This window comes from Aptenodytes patagonicus, chromosome 10 (assembly GCF_965638725.1).
Source record: "Aptenodytes patagonicus chromosome 10, bAptPat1.pri.cur, whole genome shotgun sequence".
Lineage (NCBI taxonomy): Eukaryota > Metazoa > Chordata > Aves > Sphenisciformes > Spheniscidae > Aptenodytes > Aptenodytes patagonicus.
Window position 1 is genome coordinate 20,316,505 of NC_134958.1, and position 24,497 is coordinate 20,341,001.

At 36.7% G+C, this 24,497-nt stretch overlaps 1 protein-coding gene across 7 annotated transcripts in view; it reads right to left on the minus strand.

Annotated features, from left to right (window-relative positions):
* Positions 1 to 4,401: 4,401 nt before the first annotated feature.
* Positions 4,402 to 24,497, minus strand: part of HERC1 (HECT and RLD domain containing E3 ubiquitin protein ligase family member 1) — a 107,829-nt gene continuing 87,733 nt past the window's right edge. For all 7 annotated transcript variants that reach the window (XM_076348400.1, XM_076348402.1, XM_076348404.1 and 4 more), the window contains exons 55-78: positions 24,307 to 24,437; positions 23,048 to 23,247; positions 22,451 to 22,565; positions 21,747 to 21,893; positions 21,108 to 21,209; positions 19,898 to 20,071; positions 19,296 to 19,589; positions 18,460 to 18,525; positions 18,208 to 18,333; positions 17,428 to 17,566; positions 16,779 to 16,960; positions 15,873 to 16,028; positions 15,249 to 15,371; positions 14,564 to 14,666; positions 13,693 to 13,862; positions 12,164 to 12,302; positions 11,708 to 11,877; positions 11,164 to 11,333; positions 10,786 to 10,951; positions 9,410 to 9,486; positions 8,730 to 8,982; positions 8,341 to 8,493; positions 6,507 to 6,812; positions 4,402 to 5,587 (exon numbers count right to left, since the gene is read on the minus strand). In XM_076348400.1, the coding sequence (XP_076204515.1) occupies positions 5,402 to 5,587; positions 6,507 to 6,812; positions 8,341 to 8,493; positions 8,730 to 8,982; positions 9,410 to 9,486; positions 10,786 to 10,951; positions 11,164 to 11,333; positions 11,708 to 11,877; positions 12,164 to 12,302; positions 13,693 to 13,862; positions 14,564 to 14,666; positions 15,249 to 15,371; positions 15,873 to 16,028; positions 16,779 to 16,960; positions 17,428 to 17,566; positions 18,208 to 18,333; positions 18,460 to 18,525; positions 19,296 to 19,589; positions 19,898 to 20,071; positions 21,108 to 21,209; positions 21,747 to 21,893; positions 22,451 to 22,565; positions 23,048 to 23,247; positions 24,307 to 24,437 (3,848 nt within the window). In that variant the 3' untranslated portion in view covers positions 4,402 to 5,401. The remainder of the gene's footprint in view (positions 5,588 to 6,506; positions 6,813 to 8,340; positions 8,494 to 8,729; positions 8,983 to 9,409; positions 9,487 to 10,785; positions 10,952 to 11,163; positions 11,334 to 11,707; positions 11,878 to 12,163; positions 12,303 to 13,692; positions 13,863 to 14,563; positions 14,667 to 15,248; positions 15,372 to 15,872; positions 16,029 to 16,778; positions 16,961 to 17,427; positions 17,567 to 18,207; positions 18,334 to 18,459; positions 18,526 to 19,295; positions 19,590 to 19,897; positions 20,072 to 21,107; positions 21,210 to 21,746; positions 21,894 to 22,450; positions 22,566 to 23,047; positions 23,248 to 24,306; positions 24,438 to 24,497) is intronic.

Sequence of the window (24,497 nt, forward strand, 5' to 3'; positions counted from 1 at the left end):
TTTTATTAAAGCTATGTGGAGAAAATGCTTGGGGTGTCATAATGGAGAACTTGGCTCTGATGCCTCAGGTAGTCTTGAAAGAAAGATTTATTTCAACTGATACATTGTCTTTCATTCACGTTTGCACAGAAAGAAAGGAAACACGCTATCAAAATTCCACTTGAAGCCAATTTTTACTGCAAGAGTAGTACTGTAAAATTGTATTTCCAATCAGTTTCTCTACGAAGGTAAGTTTCAAACAATCTCAGCAGAAATACGTCAGTAGACTACATTCCTAGGGCTTATTCTTTCCTCTGCAAGAACTGATGAGCTAGCTATGAACTCCTAAAAACATTCTTTATGTGGTGCATCAAAAATAGAAGGAGCACTTGACAGCTCTCAGCATAAGTGAATATACTTACTCCTCCTTTCCATCCTGGTTAATTGATCCACAGATATCCTTTGGTACTCTCTAATTTGGCTGAGCTAAGAAATAAATCACAGCATTACAGAAACTTAGTCAAACAGAGCTGAAATTCTAGAGAAATACTTGATCAGTACGAGTATCCATAAGAAACACTCACCCAGAAGACAAATCAAGAAAATAATTTCATTATTGCATCTTCACAACTTAGAGATATTTAACAGCATGACACTGTAATATTCTGCTATTTCATTAACTCATTCCTAAAATTTAAGTAGGACCCTTATGCACTACAAAGTAAGGAACAAAACTGGAAGCACAGACAGGAAGGACAAACAGCAATCCTAAAACACCATTTACAACTTGGAAAGGAGATTGGTGGGCTGAACAAACTTATGGCGATGTGGAAATTGGGATGTTGACACAATTCTTACCTTGGATACACAACCGGTGAAAAAACACCAGTTTCACATATTGCTGACAAGCCAAAACAAGGTAGGAATTCTGTATAGTCGCATTCATAAGCAGAGACCTTCTCCTGATGCCAGCTCTCTAAGCACTCTCTGATGAAAGATACATCTCTGCAGATGTAACACCTAACAGATTTTCAAGTAGCTACAAGATATGAAAGCGGGTTTGCATCTGTCTACATATTATTTATGCCTTTTTGCCAGTTTTCTATCAGGACTGTTTCAGGCAGGGGGTGGGTGGGTCGGTTGGGTTTTTTGGGGGCGGGGGGGTGGGGGCGGTGTTGTGGTTTTTTATTTTATAGAGTGAAAAAGGGCCTTGGAACACTCTCCCACTTGGTTTCTTTGCCTATTTGTGTACAAATGCTCAAAGTCATATTATTTTGCTCTTCCCCTCCTTGAATGGGGATATTTGTTCATGACATGGTAAAATTTGAACACAGTTGTGTTGATAAATTTTTTCAGCATCAATAATAACTTCTCTTACTTAGCAATCCAATTTGAAAATTGAGGATACAATGATTACATTTTACTTAGGGTATTCTGTAAGGATGGAAGCACGTTAATAGTTTTCTTTAGTTCCAAGCCATTTCAGTTCTGTCAAAGTTCTCTTAACACTACTGAAGCATTTTTTACTCTTCACAGACCCTAACTCTAACTTACCAGGTATGGAGGGAGGAAGGCTTGTTATCTATCATTTTATGAAAGTACTAAAAGAAAGGTGACACAAACCAAGATGCCTGCTTGGAAGCTGCATCAGGTTATCAGATGCAAGTGGCAAACAAGACTGCATTATCAAAAGATTGTGCCTTTTCCTACACAATAGGGGAAAAGCAACATCCAGAAGACCCTTCAGATTTCCATTGTGGTAACATAGCTCAGCTTGGCAATAAGGTAAAATGAAATGAAACGAAGTTCTGCAGCACAGTAAAATTGCTTACTTAACAGCAGTGGTATTTCCTCTGCCGTTAAACTTTATCACCCAATCAAAAGGCTAAATGACAGATCTAAACCAAACTTCTAGACCTGACCTGATCACTTGTTCACCTCTTCTCTGAAGAATACTACTGTTCAAGAACACATTCTGCTCTTACCAGTCCCCTCTAAGCATGACAGACACGCATTCCACCTACCGCTGCATTCCAGCTCTGTCAGATGAACCAACACTACTACTGCTAGCTCCAGAAAGAGTGAGGCTTCACCCAGTTAAAGTAACTTGCCTACCTCTAGTCTTGGGGACTGGCTGTTCATCTTCTCTCTGTTGTAGTGTGCCTACCTGTTCCAAAGGGCTATCCAGCTGTCTGATAGCCTGAAAGCCCAAAAGGCTAGGGATGTACTTCCTAGGTGGGAAAGGGGGGGGGGGGGGGGGGGAAGGTAGGAAAAAGCGATTGGAAATACCAGAGGTGGTAGAGAAGAAATTATCTAATCCCAAGGTAAAAACAGGATGAGAAAGAGAAATTATGGGCTTCAAGAAGCAACAGCCTTATAAACCAGAGAGAGTGCTTCTTGAGAGTTATTTGAGGTGTAAGGAAAAAGTTAGGTGCTACTCATGTACAGCAAAAAATAAGCAGCAGCAAACAGTAGTCATGTTCAACAAGAAACACAGGCTTGTGGCATCTAAGTGCTTTGTATATAATACCCACCCAGCACATTACTTTTGTGGCTAAAGCTTTTCAAGCTGTTTTTCTCCAGTTATGTTTAGAATTTAATATTCCTAAGCTTACTGTGGCTCCATATCTCATATTAATTTGAAATGGGTCTAGATAAACACATTGTCACACACCTGTTCTTACCTCTGATACTCCCTGCTTCAGTCATACACATGTCCCATCCAATGCTGAAAGGTGGAAAGGAAATGAGGCATGACATTTGGAAATCGCTTGCAGTCCACCTTGCTACAGCCAACTCTGCCTAGTGCAACAACGCTGCCACTGGAAGGTTTGTTACAAGATAGAGTTGCATAGTTTTTTCTTTAAATAACAGCATATATGACCTACTTATACTACAGAATACAGACAAACACTGCTAATATTTATTCCCCTTGCTATATAGGGAGAGGTTTGCATACATAAGATACCCTTAAACTGACATAAAGCTAGAACTTTCTCAGATGGTCTCCAATAGTAGGACATAATCAATGCTGTACGTTCTTCATTGTTGTATGCAATTACGTATAAGAAGCATTATGAAAAAAGACTTGAACGTGATTCCAGTCTCACTCAGATGTCTGAGCAACAGAAAAATGTCAATCAGCAGGTTAAAAGGAATGTATGCACCATATAGTTATGGTGAAAACAAACAGTAGGATAAAATAAAAATAATTAAGCGTGTGATAGTTTTAATGATGCTAAGATAGATTATTCAAAGGACAAACACAATCAATAAAAAATGTCTCAATTAAAGAAATCAAGCACAATCCTATAATCAACACCAATATTTACCAATATCAACATCCTTTTTCACTTTACTGAAAACTGCCTCCAAAAATACCCTCATTATCCAAGAAGCCAACTACATAGTCCATACAAAACTGTAATTTTTAGGCAGTGTTCTATTATTTTCTGTGCCTGATTGAAAAAGACTGACAAATTAGTAGCACTAATTCAGACACATAAATGAAGTCTGGAGGGCAATAATACAAGACCTTCTATAGCAGTTTCCCCTTTTATTTGTAACCTTATATTTTTTTATGTATTACACCTATAAATTTAGACCAAGATGTGAATATACTCCCCCACAACAGCGATGGGACACCAAAGTCTCAGTCCAACTTGGAACCATAATACATAATGAGGCAGGAAACTAAAGTCTGCATGATTTCAGAGCCCTGAGTCCCCCCTTCCCCAAAACTGCTGAAAGCCCCCCTCTAGATGTTTCATGTTGCAGTCTGGTTCTTGGTCATACCTCAAGAACCTTTTGCCTTTTTCATTAGCCAACAAACTAGTCCTAACCGAAAGAACTTCACCAGATAAAACCCAGATCTGCAAATTTTTACAGCTTATCGAGTCACCCTTTGACCACTACTAGCTGGCAGCAATACACCAGTTCAGTCTTGGACAACCAGGAAGTTTCCCTATCAATCCCTGCTAACGTACAACAACCACATGAGGGAAAACAACAGGAATTTCTACCCTCTTCTCCAGACTCAGATGGACCAGTCTTGTCCCAGGTGAGATTAAGTTAATAAATGTTCTCGCTAGCCCTCAGGCCCCACAGCATCCTTACCACGGAGTTCAGTGAGAATGAGGGATGGAAAAATCAGGGCAGAGCAGCAGTGACTCATCTGGGGATAGACTCTACCTTTTTCCTCAGCCCAGTTAAAACCTGCCGCTGAACACCAAGCAGCATTTGTAGTTTGACACAAATCATGTTTTTGATAGAGACACTGGGGAATTCATCTGTTCTTCAGCACTTCCCTAAGACACAGAACAAAAATATCTTTGTACAGTACATTACTGTCCTAACCAAATATGAACATTACAGTGTAAGCCACACCCTGCTGGAAATAATACAATTACAGCTGCAACGAGATGAGACCAAACACATGAAATTTACTAAAATCAAAGGCATAAACTAAGAATGTATATAAAATCCATAGCCTCCATTACTACCCTGTCACTTTCATTTTAATTGTTTTGTACGCTGATCAGGAATCAACTACATCAATCTGTATATTAAAAAGGATTTTTTTTTTTTTTGACAAAAGATTTAAAGGTTTCTGAGTCAAGGTGGCAGTATGTTATTATTGTCAACAACTACTACTCTGGAGGAGAAAAACATTCAAATGAAAATCAAGAAGGAACCAAGCACAACGTTAACTTGTATTGAAGAACGAGGAATAAATATCGGGAATAAATACCCGAAAAAGCCAGTACCTCAAAGACATTAGAAATGCAGAGCACCATACTACACATCAGATTCGCTGAAGATAAACATTTTAAGATGCTTCAAATGTCACGTCCTGTCTAAACACTGTAATACTATAATTTCCTGAGACAAAATATAGAAGTATGAAGACTAAGTAAACCAATCACAGTTCACAAATGCATACAAGCAACCGATTCTTGAATTTGCTTTATTTTTCTCTGCATAAGGAACCCTGCACAGGCAATTCAAATTAAAACAAAATAAATATGTGAATATTCATGTAAAACTGTCCTTGCTAATGAACAATTATACACAATGTACAACTCTTCATGTTCACTGGGAGGGCTTACAAATGTACTATTCCCAACAAAAATGCACCAAAATGTCTCCATGCAAACTTATCAAAAGTGACCAAAAAAGGAGAAAAAAACTTACTGATCATACTTTTTTGTTTTCTTTTTCCTTTTTTCTTTTTTACAATCACAAAAAAATAAAAACATCTAATTTTTTGTTACATTTAGAGTAACTAAAATGTGGCCACTGTCTATTAACATCTGTTTTTATGCTCCTAAAACATCTATGGTTACTGTAAAATTATGTCAACAATGAATTGGACTTAGGGCACTATTTGTAGTAAAAGGAAGATGATTTTGTTCACAGAATGTTAATAATCTGTGTCTGAGCCCTCTGCATTGTCCACATTCCGTGAGAGCATATAATTGTCCATATCTATAGACCTGCAATTATTGATTGCATAGCGCAAACGCTCTGCCATGATTAGTTGACTGGAGTAAGGTGGGAGCCTCAGTTGAAAGAAACAAGTCTGTGAGGTAGGCAAGCTGTCGTAAGGCTGTGGAAATGGATAAAAGGTGGGACACTGTTAAGTTGTGAATGAAGCAAAAAATGCAACATATCCATATTTCATTGCTCCCTCCCTTCCTTGCCTCTATCATTCAGCATTTTCACATTCTGTCTCAAAACTCCTTTTAAGAAACAGACTAGCCTCCCTTGTTTACATCTCGTTTCATCCTTAAGTATGCGCAAAACTACTGCTGTATCACCTGCTCTGTAAATAATTCAACCCACTAATGAAATTCAACTATTTGAAAAGTTGATCGCACTACTATTTAGCAGCCCACTGGAATATACCAAGCAACATTCAAATTACATACCATAGTGTGCCTTAACATGAGGCAATTTGAGAGACACCTAGCCAAAGATGACAGTCAAACCACTATTATCTTAGATTTTGCCAAGTTTTTGATTCATGTAGTTCACAGAGAATGTGCTTTCACTGCACAAAACCCAAAAGTAATGCCAAATGAACACATCCTGTATGTAAAGTAATATGCTGTAAACTCATTACAGTGGTTTTAAGATGTCAGAGTTCACTTGTGGTCACATGTTGCCACTTACACAGATTTAAAACTTAAAAAAAAGGAGTGAAAATTATCAGATGAAAAAAGGGATTGGAACAGAAAACGACCGTGGACAAGTTACAATACAAGAAGGTTTGTTTCTTGTGCAAGAACTTGTCTTGACCTCCAATCATATAACTATAGTAAATGCACCAAATGAATTAAGATGCAATTCATGCAGTGTTTGTACTTCTACACAATTAAAATGTTTGGTTTTAATAGCTCAGAGCATATCCCATCCCATACTTTCTCTGTCAATTTACAATTATGGACACCTGTCTCCTATTGTCAAAGGACTGATTATACTAGACAGGAATAAAAAAAACCCAAAAACCGAAAACAGCATCTTACCCTATCAACCTTCATTATTTGGAATCGCTGAGAGATATCGGCCGTGTTCGCTGGCAATCGAGATCTTCCTGACACAAACCTCATAAAAAGGACCCTCTCCTCATTTGAAAATTCTTCAAGGGTATGCCAGAACCACTGTACTAGCTGATGCTGCTCATCAACTTCTCTGTATCGCACAACTTTCTTCAGAACTTCAACTGATATTTCTGGCATTCCACAGACCATTTGCTCCAACTGTTTGGCAGTCAGAAGAGACAACAAAGGAACTGGAACAATCCAAGACATTCCTTCTCTTACAGCAGCCACCTATTGCCCAGAAAAGAAGAGACATTTGAAGTGCAATTGTCTTACCTCTGCCACTTACTGTACCATCCAAACGCAAAAGCAACATATCAGCTGAGAAATGGGATAAAGAGAATTATAGAACATCTGCCAAATACAACCTCCCACACATGCAATCCCCTGTAAGGGCTGTATCCTCTCTCAAAATCCTGGCGAATATTACAGGTATTTTTAATCGTAATTGCACATTAAAGAAGGTGTTTTGATACAAAACAGAAGAACTTAAAAAAGAACAAGTTAGCAGCACAAATGATGATGGCTAAACCAAAAAACATGTATATACCATACATCTGAGCGGGAACAAAGTCATATCTGTAAGAAGTCCGTACTTATTCTAGAAGACTTAGGATTTGGTACCTCTCATGAGAAAGTTACTTTTCTAATGCAGTGTTCTGGTTTCGGCAGGGATAGAGTTAATTTCCTTTCTAGTAGCTGGTACAGTGTTTTGGATTTAGGATGAGAACAAAGTTGATAATGCACCGATGTTTTAGTTGTTGCTAGGTAATGCTTACACTAGCCAAGGACTTTTCAGCTTCCCATGCTCTACCGACTGAGAAGGCTGGAGGTGCACAAGAAGCTGGGAGGGGGCACAGCCAAACTGGCCAAAGAAACATTCCATACCATGGGACATCATGCTCAGTACATAAACTGGGGAAAGCTGGCCGGGGGGGCCGCTGCTCGGGGACTGGCTGGGCATCGGTCGGCGGGTGGTGAGCGATTGTACTGTGCATCACTTGCTTTGTGTGTTATTATTATTATCATATTATTATTATTATCATTTTATTTCAATTATTAAACTGTTTTTATCTCAATCCACGAGTTTTTCTCATTTGTGCTCTTCCAATTCTCTCCCCCATCCCACCGGGTGGGAGGGAGTGAGCGAGCGGCTGCGTGGTGCTTAGTTGCCGACTGAGATTAAACCACGACATGCAGGTAATATCATGCATGCATCTATATCTTGAGAAAAAGGAAAAGAATTTTCCTAGCATTTCCAAGCTTCACTATACAAATGACAAAATACACAAAAGTATGCAAATAGGTAATTAACACTTCTCAAAACACATCATGACATATTTGTGGTTTCCGTGCTAAAGCAGAAGAGAAATAGTTTTAAGTTAAACAAATGCTTGTCAATAATATTTACTTTAGCTAGTCTCTATGTTGCTATAATGTCTAATTACAGTGCACAGCATGCACAATTGCAGGTTAATTTCTCAAGTGGGACTGACAGTTGCTGTGGGGCTACTCTAATGAAAGACAACTTCTGATTTCTAATGCTCTTTTGTCAACTGAGCAATTACTAAGAAAAAAAGGACTAAATTAAAACAAAACCCCAAAACAGTTTGGGGAGGGGAAAAAAGCCATGGGGATCCAGGCGAGATGCAGAAAGCCAAGCTTTTCTTATTCCCTAATAAACTGTAATGGAAACTTGCATAAATCAAAAACACTGTTCGCATTAACAATGGGGATAGGGTTACAATGAGATTCTTACCTGACGGTCCATTTCATGGAGCCTGTATTCAATTGCCCTCTCCACATACTCTTTCCTGTTTGAAAAGGTAAGTGGGATACTGTTCCCTCCAGGGATTATGGGAACCATTTTACCATCAGCACTTTGGCCAACAAAAGAATCTAAAGGAATCATCTGTTATGCAAAACAGGAAAAGTATGTTCAGTGTAAGTCACTCTAGTGATCTAAGTTTAATATTTTATTATCAGTCACCTAGAACTATAATAAGATCACAAACTATTCCAAATACATACGAAGTGCTTGTTATCCCAGTAACGGAGACATTGAATTATATAAATCCTGAAGTTAAGGTCAACCTGATAAAGTAACTGCTTTCAGAATAAACCTAAAAGCTCTAACTTTCATGTTACCTCATGGAAATTTTCTTCAGTAATCCCACTGTCTTCAATGTGAAGAATGCTGTTGAGGGTCTGCACATAGAGCAGATCTACCTCCTCCAAATCCTCCAAGATGAGTGGGATACAACAAAGTTGCTTCCAGACCATTGGAGCCAAATGAAGATCTAATGGCTTTTTTGTACGAATAGCTACACCCATGAGAATGCCCAAGAACTTAAACTGCATCAGATGTTCATCTAAACATGCTGAAGGGTTAAAGAGAAACCTGAAAGAACAAAAGAATCAGTGAAAATACTCTAGTATCACTTCTACGCTACTTCATTAGAAGTAAATGACAAAATATTTCTAAGCACAGCATAGTAATTGTCAACACAATTATCAGCAAGGGGTGTCTAAATAAGATTAATTGTTATCTTTAGCTGTTAAAATAACGGAGGCTGAGATAGGCAGAACTAATCCTGACCACAAAGGTTGGCATTCTTGATGTTACTCTGAATTCTGCCACCAGCAGTCCAGGAAGTTCATGTTAAAACCATGCCCTCTCCTCCACAATAAAGTAACATCACAACCTGAAGGAAAAAATATACTAGAGAAAATCATGGAGTCTCATAATTTGGTATAAAACAGCTAATAGGAGATTTTAATTTTCACCCACTAACATCTGCAATAAAAGCAAATCCTGGACAACTTACCTATCCCTATTGTAGCCTACTTCAGCTGTAGCATTTGGGGAAGGAATAAGCAGGTCTACTATTCCAGTTTCCAGTTCCTTAAAAATCAACAACAAAAAAGCCTTCTTAAACACAGGGATAACAAACCTATCACAGAAATATTATGGCATTATAGCATTACAAGACAGAATATTCTATTATAGTGATGATTACTTCTTACAAATTAATGTGAAACATTTAAGAGAAAGTAAAGACGGTAGGGATGTTTTTTTAGTAATAAAAACGTGTTTATTTCAAGACCTGCCCTTATGTCCTACTATAATGGTTATTTTACTGTGACTGCTCTGTGATACGTTCCTGGTACCTGTTTCACAAATAATCAGAAGCCATAAGCTATATACCCTGCTGGTGCAGCTTTTTCAAGAACCAAAACTGAAACAAATTTTTCAATGAGTTCTGTTCTGAACCCTCATCCCACCTCATGTTTAATGTAAACTGTCTAGGAAGGAACCTAAAAATTACACCTCAAGTCCTTACCTGAATCAACCCTACTCTAGTCTTACAGGCTTCAGAAATTCCATTAATAAACGGAGTACTTCAGTTTCTTCCATCCAGTACCCTAACTCTAACTCCAATGCCAGCTCCTGCACTATCCCTAACTGTTGCCCTGTCTCAGACTAAGCAGAGACACTAATCATCCTCACTAATCCTCATTCTTTGGGTTTTGTGGCTCCTGGAAGATTAAGGAACAACCAAACTTCTCCAGCCAGCATTGTCTTGCATCCTTCTCCTGGCTACAATCATAGTTGTGTCACAGGGCTGAGACACACCTTTAAAACTATAAGCAGTATACATTAGCATTGACCAGCTTTATCTTAGTCCTGGTAGTCTGAAGCCTTCAGTTTCCAGGTGGATCTGAAAAGACAGCTATGTTGATGATAGCAACAATATCCTGGTCACAGACAGGCAAAAATGTGCACTTTCTGCTACTGATCTCCTGTCCGGCACTGAACCTGAGAGGTGACACGTATAAGAAACACCTGCCTGAGGTGTTCCTGTATTGTATGCATGGAACGTACTGTAATTGCAGAATAAAGTACAACTTCTCTTACAGAAGGTATTGGCTGGACAGAATGGGGGGCTGCAAAATGCTCCTATAATGCATAGGGGCCATCCCAGAATTCCAAGGGGCCTACTGTAATACTAGTTATAGTGTGGCCTTATGGCACCTCCTTGCCACAATCTAGGAAGATTTCTTTATCCCCAGAGACATCCCTAAGTAGGCAGCTCTAGTGTTGTGGCTCCGGACTGAAGAACAAGTATTTGCTAAGCTGCAAAAAGGAAATTTGAAAAATACTAAAAGACACCAGAGAGAACAAAAACTCTACTTTTCCTACCTGACACATTTCTGTAATAGTGTCATCAAACACTCCACCCGCATCATCAGCTCCTTCTCCAACCAGTTTCACTTTCCAGGCACGGGAAGGTAGGCGAAGGTCTGATGCATTCAGCTTTACCACTTGTCTTGCTATCTGTACAAAAATGGGCTTGCATTTCCGACCTCTTTCCAAAAAAAAAAAAAAAAAAAAAGAAAGAAAAAAAAGAAAAAGAAAAGACACAGCCATACAATGTAACTCAAACATGTAAAGACTACTGAAGTCACTTGATTAACAAAGTTGTACAGAGAGAGCTCAGTGTGGCAAAAGTTAGGGAAAATGTATGAACATCAGTATTTGTTTGATGTCTAATACAATGCCTATGAAAATAATACTGACCTGGTTGATATCCTTTTCACAGTAATCTGGGGCCCATAGTTTTTCCCCTGAACCATAGTTTTTCCTATAGAGCGTACCATGGGGAGCGTGTATACTCGTGGTGCTAGCAAGGGCCTTAGCTGTCCTTGAACTATTCCCCATGTTCCAGCATTGTAATGAGATGTGCTGTTCTGCAGTAAAGCGGTACGAGAATAAACATATTAATAAAGGATACTAATTCAATTCTTTACAGAATAAAAAACCTTCACAATAATCACTAGCACTTCAATGTTTCAGGAAACAGACAGATTAGCACTTTTTGTTTTAGCTTTGAGGCTAGTAAGCTTTTGGAAACTGAAACATTGACATGTCAATGTTAGCATAAGCAAAAATATTTAACAATATTTTCACAGAGTTTGGTTTAATCCGGATTTATTTTTTTTATTTATTACAAAAAACCTATCAAACCTATTACTAAGATCCATCTTGATCTGGTCAGAAACTGTCTAGCGACATGGCATAACACAACACAGCTAAGATTTTTTTTTTTCAAATGGAATTTTACCTGGTTATTGGGACTGAGGTTAAGTAATCTCCATGAAGAGTACATGAGGTCAGAAAAATGGTACAGCAATCTGAGCCTTGCTCTTACTGTATGAATGCTCACTTCTTTCAGTGCCCCATATTGTGGTGGAATGGCATCAGGCAAACCAAGCTGTAAAGGCACTGACACACCTATCACAGAAAAAGAAAAAAACCATTACTTCATAAACAGTAGCTGTACTGCTTTTGGCTGCAACGGAGTTGATTTTCTCTGCAGTAGTGTATGTGGTGCTTAGCTGCCTACTGGAGTTAAACCATGACAGTAGCAAAATTAAGAGACTAAGATCATTTGAACACCTGCATGGATATAAAACAACACAAATTTTGTCCCAAATGTTCAGAAGTTCTTGTTGCACTCATCCCCCAGGAAACACAAAGACTAAATCAAATGACCATACAAACAATCTCAGTTCTTTACCTGGAGCTCTTGGTGGAACAGGCGGAGCTGTCCAGGCAGCACTGTGGCAACGTCCTGCTGAAATTTGTCGAACATTCTTTCCTTGCAGGACTGTTACTAGGGTTGGTTCTCTGACATGGTTGGTATGGCCCAGTCCAAGCTGATAATTTATAACAGATGTAAAAAGGACAAAGAAGAATCAACAACACTGATGATACTTCTAAAACCCCATAAGCAAAAATTCAGAGCAAATAGTAAAAAATGGTATTAATCTACAGCTTATACTGGGATAAAAAAATATTTCCCGTATATATCTTTTATTATGCTAGCATTTACCTTTTATTTTCGATAGAATATTGCATCCATACTCAATGGGAGTAGCAGATCTAGGTGTCAAAGAGACCTTATAACAGCTAGAGATTTTTTGCAAGCTCTTTTGCAGACTGAGGAACTAATCTATGCTGCTAAGTCATCTACGTTGCACAGTCTCTCTCATGCATAGTCAACAGAGCTCGTATGTCTCTTCTGTACCATTTTTGTTCTAGCACATAAATTCCTACAATAGTTTAGGACAACACTATTTGTGTAAACAGAAAGTTTACTGAAGCTGTTCTGACTTTTTACTGATAGCTTCATATCATATTCTAATTTCATATTCTAAAAGTGAAAATTTCATATTATAAGAGTATAATTTTTTTTACCACTTCATATAAAACAAATTTTTTGCACTGCAAGGCAAATCATATAAAACAGGCTGTCAGAATGAAGTTTCTCTGAATTTTTTACCCTAACAATTTTTTCTCTTCCAGAAACACAAAGTAAGCACCCTACAAAAAAACCCAAAAAACCAAAGAGGTTCCTCTCAGAAATTATTCTAAACAACTTGCTCAACAACCCTTCTCAAAAACTCAATCCTGAAACACCAGAGGACAAACTTTGCCCAAACTTCCTGAAACACCAACAGCCAATATATCAAGAGGTTCTTTCTTATACTGTAGCATGCAAAACTCCCAAAAAGCTGAAGTCCTTTCAAAAATTTGAGTTATACATGGGGCGAGGGAGGAAAACGGACTTTTAAGGGCAGGGATAAAATTTGGGTCCTAAAGAAAAGAGAGAATTTATTATTTACTTTTTTTTTCCTGATGTTAAAAAATTACTCTCTAAAAAAGTTAACTTTATTTTCTTTACGAAAAGCATCTAGAGAGTTCACAAATCTGATTGACACCAATCATAAATGTTATGATGTTGAAAAAATTGATGACAGCTCAAGAATTAGGTAAAAATTTGTAATTTTTTAAAAAAAGTTTTGATTAGAATAATTTGGGTAGAATGTCTTCAGTGCTTTCCCAAACTACTACCATGTAAGAGCATAGGAAATAAAAAAGAAAATAATGGAAATGCCTAAAATCTTATTATGGCTGAGGGGGGGGAAAGGAGGAGAACAAAAATAAAAGCTTTCTTTTCCACCAAAATAGAGATATTCCAACCACATCTGTAAAGTACAATTATAACCTTATAAAGGTTAGAAATAAACAGGGAATAGTACATACCTGCCCTTCAGAGTTGCTACCCCAAGCATACACATCCCCTGTAGATGATAAAGCTAGTGTATGCTCTGCTCCTACAGCTATGTCTTCAATGAAGATTCCTGACAGTACTGGAACTTGTTGGGGTCTGTTGTGATTCCGAGCTCGACCTTCTGGCAAACCTATCAGGCGATCTAAAATTACAAGCACATGTCTATATATGTAAAGAACATTAAAAAGTTAATTTTACTTGCAGGCAGAAGTCAGAGAGGGACAAAAAGCAATTCTACATACTCTTGGAACTGGGACACAAGTGCAATTGGTTAGAGAGAAATCTAGTATACATTTCCTACAAAACAGTGCTTCCTACAGTGCTCATTAATATTGCTAAAGCTGTTATTTTCACTAAGTCTGAAACAAGATCAAATTCTATTAAAATAAGACTTCTAGATCTAAATGTACGGTTTTATAATACATATGAATTAACTGACTTGAGAAGTTTAAACACGTTTAGTTCAGTGCACTTGGAAATTCTCCTGTCCAGATTTTTAAACAACTTGTGTAGGCATACGCTTTATTAGACAAAGTAAACTTTTAAGTAACCCAATGTTTTTTGGACATGTGAAATTCAATGAAGTTTTAGGAAAACACTCTTCAAAAATTAAATTAGCAAATTGAAAGGCTATCCTGAGATCAAACTAGCTAGAGCTACAAATCTGGATTTTAGGCCTATGTTAAAATTGCATTGTTGAAGTTCCAAAATTCAGATTAGGTCAGCACAAATCTAAAAAGTAGCATTAGGTCAGTCTTATAAATATGTCTTAATATTCTTCTTTTTCACTTGCAATACACACAAACTTACAGATGAATAGGTCCAAATACCAGATTGCCCTACCTTGTCCAAAAGTATACACGTGACCATCTTTTGTCAGTGCAACAGAGAATTGGGTTCCACAGGCAACTTTTTTTATTCCAATTCCACAAAGAATATCCACTTTCTAAGGGGTAAGTGAAAGGAAAAAGAGCTATGGTATTATGAGGATATAAACAAAAAGCAAACATGAATTTAATCTGTAACTCCTGCTTCCAAAAAGAAATTTTATAATTCCCACTGTGCAATGCATACATTGTAGAATTACTCTAATTAATGCTTGTAAATTAATACAGGAAGCTGACACACAGTTTTCTCTTTAACAGAACTAACACCTTATTCTATGTACAATGATTCAAAATACATTTACTAGGAGTAAGCGGTGAGTGGCATGGGAGGAAGTAGATGGTGTGTAAACAACCTTCCCCCCAAATTCCAAAATAAGAAAGCTCTCTTCTTCAAGCTAATCCTAAGATTTTCACTATTTGTATTGCCACTGAGATAAGGTCACTATTATTTATGTGAAATCCTTAAAGTATCAGGCCCAGCATAACATATCATCAGAAACTATTTATGCTAGATTGTGTTAGAACAGTATAGTGGATGGAATTAATAATTTAACTTCTGCAAATTACACTCTGAACACTGTGTAACACATTTAACAACACTGAAAATTTATGCAAAGAATAATTTCTGTATGAATTCTAACCTGTGGTGAGGATTTTGCCGTGGAATTTCCCAAACCAAGTTTACCATAATCTCCATCTCCAAAAGCCCACACCATTGAGCCATCTGTTGACACAGCTACAGTATGATTGAGTCCACAGGCCACCTGGTTGAGAGAAATATGTTATTACCACAGTTTTTGCTAACTTACTACTAACTCAAACACCCCAACTACCTTTAAGAAAAGAAAAATCGTGTTTTAAAAAAATAAGTATCCTTTTAAAACCATTAAAACCTCCATTGCTTATTACAGTGTTTTAAAGACATTTAGGACCACAGCAGTATTTTTTAGGTATTTGCTTCCTCTTTGCTCCTAGAATCAAAGGATAGTATTATGCTACACATGCTCATTGTTTAAGAATACAAAATAGCTCATGAATTCATGCTTAAAAATACCTAAATCTTGAAATGTTAAAAAACATGGGCAGTTTTGCAGAGAGGGGATCAAAAGAGTCAGGAAAGTAATTATTCAAAAAATTATGCATAGTCAAATTCTGCCATCATAATCAAAAGAAAAGCCAAGGTTAAAAAAAACCCAGAATGCTTAAATATGTTGTAAACATCAGCTTTAAACAAAGATGCATTGCTAGTTTCAGATAAACCATGCCTGTCCAATCTGGTAACCTTCCAGCGCCGTCACTCTTTCTGGAAGTTTCTTATTGGAAGTATTTCCAAGTCCTAATCGACCATAATCACCATTTCCAAATGTAAAAAGTTTGCCATCTGCTGTCACCACAGCTGAGTGTTTGAAGCCACACGACATCTGGAAGCAAAATAAACATAATTTTAATGTACATTTTAAATTTGGGGGAAAATTATATTAGCTATTACATGTAAATATGTAATAACTTTTCCTCCCCTAAACTATATTCACTTTATAAAGAGCTAAAATACGGATATTTTAGTATTAATGATTTCTCCAACAACCTATCTCTTATTCTTCTCAGCGGTAATGTTGAGGAGGAAGACAGGCGGGTATTTGCGTGAAGAAAGGCTTTCAGGTGTTTTATTTATTTATTTTTACCAACTACTGGTTTCAGCAAACAGATTGCTTTTGTTGTACGAATATTTTATCTTTTTATAAGGAAACCTCCAGGCAAAGCCAAATATGTTTTTGTGTATTGTTCTAATGCATGCTTAGTACTTAGGAGGAGGTCTTGGTGACTAGTTTTGTAGGTCAAAGACACCTGACAAGGACCAAGGGAAACTTCTAAATCGTGTCTGTATTTTGACAATCTTTTGATCATCCCTCTCTTCCATGCTCTTTCTAATTTTTAGTCTTCTCCAGTAACAACTGTCAATTAACATCACACATCAACAATGAGCTCTGTGATATTAACATCCTTCAACTGGAAATTATCAACTTGGTTCATAATGCACAAAGAAGTAAAAAATTGCCTGTTGTCATTCAGTATATGAATTCAAACTGTCAAGACTGACAATGGTTCTGGAATATTCCTAGCACTAGGTTACCATGCCTGCAGTTTGTAGGAGACAAAAAATATTTTGGAACCTGCACCACTTCTTCTCCTTGCAGAGCCTCTATTTGTCTAGGCCTGCGCTGTCTGTCGCTGTTCCCATGTCCCAGTTTGCCATAATCTCCATCTCCCCAGCTAAAGACTTCCCCACTTTCTGTTAAAGCCATGGAATGTCCATCAGATCCACAAGAGGTCACCAGCTGTGTTACAACAAAGCCTGTTAAAGAAAAATGAGAAAACAAAGCTTAGAATAAATTATAATAAACTCTTCACATACATTTATCCAAGTGCCCCCAGCGCTAGCCAGTTAAGTCAGGGGAAAGGAACCAACCACAATAACAGTTTTCTTGTTATAGCAATTTATTTATTTTTACTTTGAACAAAAAATTTGTCTTCTCGTGTACAACCTATGCTTCTGGCCTGCCATTAGTTTTGAAATGAAATATTCCTTGAGCAAACACTTTCCCCTGAAGCCTTCTTAAAATTAAGGAATTTTAACATATTACTACTTAAATCTTAAGGAGGAATAAACATCCAGTTTATTTGTTCAATTTTTTAATTAAAGACTACAATATTTTAATGTGTAAATCTGAAAAAATAGCATCAACACAAATAATTATATTAACTACCAAAATGCTTACTTGTGCCTTATCAATTGACTCATTTCAAACGCAACAATTTTACCTTGCAGTGCTGAAATGACTGTTAACACATGAAGATCATCAGAATTTCCTTGTCCCAGTCGCCCATAGCTCCCCTCTCCACAAGCCAAAACAGTGCCATTAGCTTGAATGACAAAAGTACAATTCTGACCACAAACAACCTAGTTTAGAAAGACACAAAGGAGTTTCAATGATTTTTGTGTTAGATGCAGCAACGTTGTCATACCTGCATTACAATGTACAATCTTCTTTTTAAATTTTTTTTCTTTGAAATTATATCAAGACAACAGACTCTTTCATCACACTGCAAATACCTGTATGACAACCCTATTAACATAAGACTTCACTCACCCCATGTTTAACGGAGTTTTGTTACCCAATCACAGCGTAACAAAAATTACTTCACTGAAACTTGCTACTAGTTTTGGCAAACCTTCTTCCAGTGAGAGAAATCACAATATGCTCCTACCTGAGATTGAGTTTTGATGTTTCCATACTGAATGTCAATGTTATTTCACAAAACAAAATTGGCACATGTATTACGTTAAAGCTGTGCAGGTATTTTCAAATCATGTTCATATCAAACAATTTTGTTCTGTCAGATTTCAGTGGCTTCTTGGTTTGAATTTGTCAAATAATTAAAGACTTCCTCTTTAGTGAAAAGACATGTTTTGAGCGTACTTTATAGTAAATTCAAACAACAAATTGAAAAGACATTTAGAGAGAGATTTTGACAAACTGTACAAACAATACACGCTAAATCATTAAAAATAGAAGCACATGAATGTTTTTAAATGATCACCTGCTGAGCCTGAGAGAATGAAGGTGCTGCTACTGGTATCATGACATTTCTACCAGCTTCTGCTAACTGTCCATGTCTTCCTGCTCCCCACAGATACACATCACATTTGCCTCCCAAGTGCCAATCCTATGGAATAGCATGAAAGAATGCTTTAGAACAAGAGTACTTTCAATATCTTATGATGATTAAAAAAATTAAAAATGAAAAAAAAAAAAATCGTAAAAACCAAAAACCCCCATCAATTTTACTAACCTCTGGCCTTGACGTTGCCCAAGACATTATCTGTTCATCCATACCATTAATCCACTTACTGTTATCCTACACAACAAAAGCCACAATTACCACATTCAGTTCGAGAGATGCACATTATTTTGCTGTTACATAATACTTACTTTCCTTTCTAACTAAGAACAATATTGACATTCAAATTATTCTAAACGGTATAGCAGTAAGAACAAATGTGTGCAAACTCAAATACTTTATTTTCGTCCATAGGCCAAGTTTATTTCCTTAATACACCTATCTAGTAATGACACTGTTATCCGTGACTTGCAATCAAAATAAAAAAAGAAAAACAAAATTCACGATGGAGTAATCTCTTGCTATTTACTGATGCTTAGGGCTTTCTGAAGTCTTAATTGCAAACATTGGCTTAAAATGTTATAAACTTGGTGATAAAAAATTCTTAATCCAAAATTTTGATTTTGGTTTATATATCATAACAAGTCATAAAGACAATTGACACTAGCAAAATAATTCGGTGTAGAAATGTGCCAAAATGTTACTCTAAAAATAGCATTGTAAATCTCTACATTTCTTGCCTATCACATACGAAAATTACTGTCATAGTTTTGGGTTGTTTTTTGTTTTCTTTTTTAATGTGCAACTGATTTGCGCTCATGACAACACACACAGGCAGCAATCCTTACAGTATGTTCTAACCAGTTAATTAAAAAAATAAACTTACACTTATTGCTGGTGCTTATGTTAATGAATATAAATCTTTACATTTCAGAGTTGTTAACTGCATCATACCATATGCTCAATAACAACGTGCTTCACTGTTGAGACAATACAGCACATATTACCATTAAGAGAGTAAGCTCATCCTCTGGAACAGGCTCCAGGTCCGGAACAGTAAAGGATTCTGGGAACTGCGCTCCCTTGGCCAGGGCTTCAGCAGCTTTTATGGTAGTAGAGAAACACTCTAGCCAGGCCCATTCTGTGGGATTCCAGGCTGAAGGATCAGGGAGGCAGTTCTGGTGATGAGGTGGTACCGGAGGATTGCACAAGAGCTGATCTAGGTGAAGGCCCACAGCGAGTGATGCCAAGCACTGCATATAAGGACTATGAACAAGATGGTCTCCACAAACAACATGGGGCTAAAGGGGAGGGGAGTGGGAGAGAGAAATTGAACATGCAATGTTAGAAATATATATTAATCAACTCAGAAATAAGAGTCCTTCAAAGTTAGTCCTGTAGAAAAATTTCCTCCATGCTTAATCAAAGTTTTTCTAATATTTTAAATATTCTCAAATTAGGAGACTATTAGCTTTGAGAAAGACATTTGCAAACAGGATGTAGGAAAGTCTTCTGGGTTCTCTGTGGTGAAAGACTGAAACCAGCTGAGATTCAAACAGTGACCCCATGTCAGACATGAATTTTAAATGTTCGCATTAGCTCTTCTTACCTTTTCGTAAGCGTACTGTTCCTGAAGCATTATTGGCAAACGTTCCAAGAAAGCTCGCATGCAAGGAGCCATATTTAATCCCAGAACTCCTTGCTGTTTCAGTGCAGTCCTACATGTTGCAAGGACGTGATTGGAAGATATCCACTCTGATGTACAGTTCACTACCAACACATCCTGTTTAAGAGCAGTCACAAGACACATTAGAAATTAAAAATTCATAAAGCAGGATTATTTGGTTCCATTGATTTTTCACCAATTAGCTTAGATTCCATAGGGGCCAGAAAACACACAAGCTCAAACATTTTTGTCTCTGTTGGTGAATAATCTGCTGACAAATGCTACGGAGTAGCCATCTCCATTTGCCACTTCCTCACATTCCCATGGCAACACTACAATTACCACTCCAAGGAAGAATACAAACATGGTAATATGCAGAGTTCATTTCAGTGAATGCTGTAACCTTAGTTTAGTATTTAGTTTAGGTGTATCCTTAGTTTAGGATTTGCCTTGTAATATGACCTTCAATATTAGGTCTGAATTCAGAAAAGACTTTCAAAGAATCCCAAAATACTTAGAACCACATGCAGCATGACTCTACTAACAGGAGTCATAACTTGTGCCATATTTATCTTCATTCACAAAAAATACCACGTTTTGGAATAATCAATTGTTATGAAACTTCTGTTCAGATGCCAGCAGTTCCTGACACAGCAAATACGGAAGTAAATTCTGCTGCTCCTTAAAAATTTCTGAGGTTGAGGCTGCTTTAGATTAATCTAGATCACTGAAGTATCTTATTTGCTGGGGGAAATGAAACATTTCTTTATGCTGCATAAAGGAGAAGAAAAAAAAAAAAAATCTGTCTTCTGCCTATTTTCATTGTCCATTTACAGCTGCTGCCATTAAACAGATAAGCTGATGTAACCGGTGTGCAGCATCCTTTATAACCACCGGCTCAGAAGGATTCCACCCTGCCCCCCAAATTAAACATGGGATACTATTAAAAAACCCCAGTCTTTTTAGGGTCAGGTGATAGTTGAAAGCCAAAACAATGTGTCTTGAAAATATAACAGAGTTAGATAGATATTTCTATCTGCATATTTCTAAAAAAAAAAAAAGAAGAAGAAGAAAAGAAAGGAAAAATACAAACAAATGGCATTTTCTTTTAGTAAAAAATTTGAAAGAACATTACTTTAACACACAATGTCACCTTTGATCTGTTAGAGCAAGCAGCTACTCCAACTTCAGGTATCCATACTGCAGTCTGAATAGCTCCAGAACCTATCACAACACTCTGTAATACTGAACCATCCTAGGGAAAGAAGTGTCTTGAGTCAGTCTGTATACACAGCTACTTTTCTGTATAAATGCATACAATCACATTCCTAAGGGATGACACTCTCCCAAGCTGTTCAATAACTATTTAAAAACTGAAAGATTTATACTAAAAGCAAAAAAATATCTAGCATTTTTATCATACTAAGGAGATAACATAACTAAGGATTTAGAAGTGTTTAATAATCCACATTATCTGACTCTTGGAAAAGTTCTCAAAGAGTATATTGTTCCCAACTATAAAGAGAGAGTGGCTGGTTCTGCAAAGCCTAACATGACCAAGCCTACAGCATGAATCAATAGTAGAACCACAAAATGTAAAATACTTTCAATGTTAAGTACAATTTCAATTTATACTTTATTATTTATAATTTTATACCATTATTTTATACCATGCTTTCTCTAATGTTTCTAACATACGGGGGGTGGGGAGGGAGAAAGCTAGTCTGATGCCTTGGCCATTTTAGATACTCATACTAAAAAAAGAATCATGCCACATCAAAGATGATCTTACCCGTAAAGACCAAATATTCATGAGACCACCAAGCCCACCAGATACTAATGCCAGTCCATCAGGACTGAATGCAACAGTCCGAACAGGAGTAATATGTCCTCTCAGTTGAAATACACACTTGACTTCTACTGCTTTTCTGTATCCATCCTGCAAATTATTTTATAGTTATGGAACACTGTGAACTATTTACAGAAAACAGAATAGCGTAACAGCTTCTGTATTCTGCAATAAATACTGATTATCCGTGGAGATGGGATAATCTCCGTAAGATAATAAAAAAGACCAATACTATGATCATATTTTATAAATATCTTTATCACATTATCTTTTCCCCCCTTACAAAACGCCATCAACATTAAAGACCACATTACAATTTACATAGGTGAAATTAATCTTGACTTAATTTTATCTAGAAACAATTTTAAACTCTTATTAAATTTTAGTATAAATTTATCAACTTTAAAAAAATATAAACAGATCAAAATATAATCTTTAGCCAAATAAAATTCATTTAAACCTGTGATTTTTCATTTCCTGTTCTGAAAATGCCTACACATATACAAATGCAATATAAACTTTTTTTTTTAGCAAATGTCTTCTCTCAGGAAATGTTGAGATTTGAGTAACTCGCCCACACTCTTCTCCTCCCCCAATTTCAGAAGGAGCAAAGAGCATCTCTTAAACACCAAGTTTACTCCTTTTACCTTGGCACTTGTTTCTTGGTCCCACCATCCTTCTGAGCAAGTTGAGCTGGACTGCAATGTGATTACTATGTCCTGGGGAACAATCCAGACACACACCAAACCATTGTGGCATCCTCTACAGGAAGTCAGAATAAATCAGAAAAACAAAGTAAACTTATTAACTAACAAAATATCAGTGGTCTGGTTAAAATATCAGTAGTGTTTGCCGCCTTCCTATAAAACTATATTGTATCAATTAATCTAAAGATGAAAGACATGTTCCCAATGGATAAATGCATTTTTTCCTATTCCCCCCACCCCGTAGCTTTTCAATTTTTACTAACACCATATTCTCAGAAAAAATACTTGGATGAAACAAAAAAATTCCAAGCAGGGCCACCATACACAGGTCTCATGGCATGGAGAAAACAGCTGGTAACACGACCAGAGCCACTCTTTCCATTTGAATTCTGAAGCCTTATGGATCTCATGACAACTGTCTTACTTGAATTAGTGTTATTTAAAAAAAGACAAAACTTTTCTTTGCTCTGGACACTAAAGACTGGTAGAACAGATCTGCAAAAGAGCTATAAAAACAACTTAAAAAAAATTACATACGTAGCTAGTAAAAGCTGCAACTTGGGTCCTTTCCCTGGAAGAGCACACCAGGCAATGCCATTCACAAGAGCTGGATGGGACAGTGAATGTAGACGTCTCCAACATCCTCCCATATATCCCCAGAGTTTCACTGTTTCTTCTTTGGCACATGTCAGGAGAATCTTACCAGTTGGATCCCACTTCATACTAACAATCATATCCTATTGGATTTAAAAAAATTAAAAGTCAGTATGAAGTAACACAGTAAGAGCAGAGAAAATTTAACTCTCAGAGCTAATGTAATGTTTAATCATTAATAACAAAGAACATTTTATTCTCAAATAAATTGTTACAGAGATAGTGAGTTGCAATTATGAAATCATAATGATACTTTTCAGAACTATCAAATTAAAACAAAATCCTAGGTTCCTAAGAGAAACTAAAAGGAAAGCATAGAAAAAAAATGTTCTCTTTTCATTGCACACATTTCTTAATTTTTTTTCCCCCAAAGAAGTAGACAATTTTTCCTTCTTTTTTTATATTATGAAATTGTAGTATGAATTACCTAATGGTACATGGTTCATAAACATATTAGGCAATGGCCCAGATGCAGCTTTGAGTCTAACTGAGGTAGGAAGGGAGAACAGCCCACAGTGGAAAAGGCAAGTATAGTTTTATTGTCACAGCATGCTCACTTCTGTGACTACCATGCTTCAAAAACCAAGACCACTTCATGGAAGCACTCAAGATGCTTTTACTACACCTAAACTTGAGGAATTCTCCTCTTAGCCTAACAAATAATTGATGGACTATTAATGACTTATTATTACATATTAGCCAAGCAAAGGATCTAAACCTTTGTGGCTGCATATTTAGAAAAACATCTTTTGCTTTGCACAGGAACTTAAGCTTTACAAAAACATGTGACATAACCAAAATTAAAATTTATTATGAGCACTTTTACAAAATAAAAGAACTAGTGTCTTTTAAATTCAGACACGCATAGCTGTGTCCTTAATACACTTCTGTCACTGTATGTACATAGACTTCACAATCTCCTATAGCAAAAAAGGCGGTAAAATTTATTTTTACTTTTTTTTAAAAATTTGGTACACTGTTCCTTTAAAATATATTGTGTTTAGTATGTGCATCAGAAATAGGTATGTGTTCTTAAAATAATCTGCACTTGACTTTATAAATAGCTTTCAAATACAGAAAATAGCTTAAACAGATCTTTACCTACAAAAATTATACATTAGTTTTAAAAAGGCTAACTCTACCTTATGTGCATCAACTAGAACGATTCCTCCTTTTTCAAGTGGTTCCTTTGTTCCTATTAGCAATTTTCCATCTGAATAGCCAACTGCAAATGGTCTGTCTTCACTGAACCAGGCAAGGCATGTGACAGACACTATGTAAACAGACAACACAAAAATTAAACTAAATTGAACTTCACTCCTGCCAAAGAGGT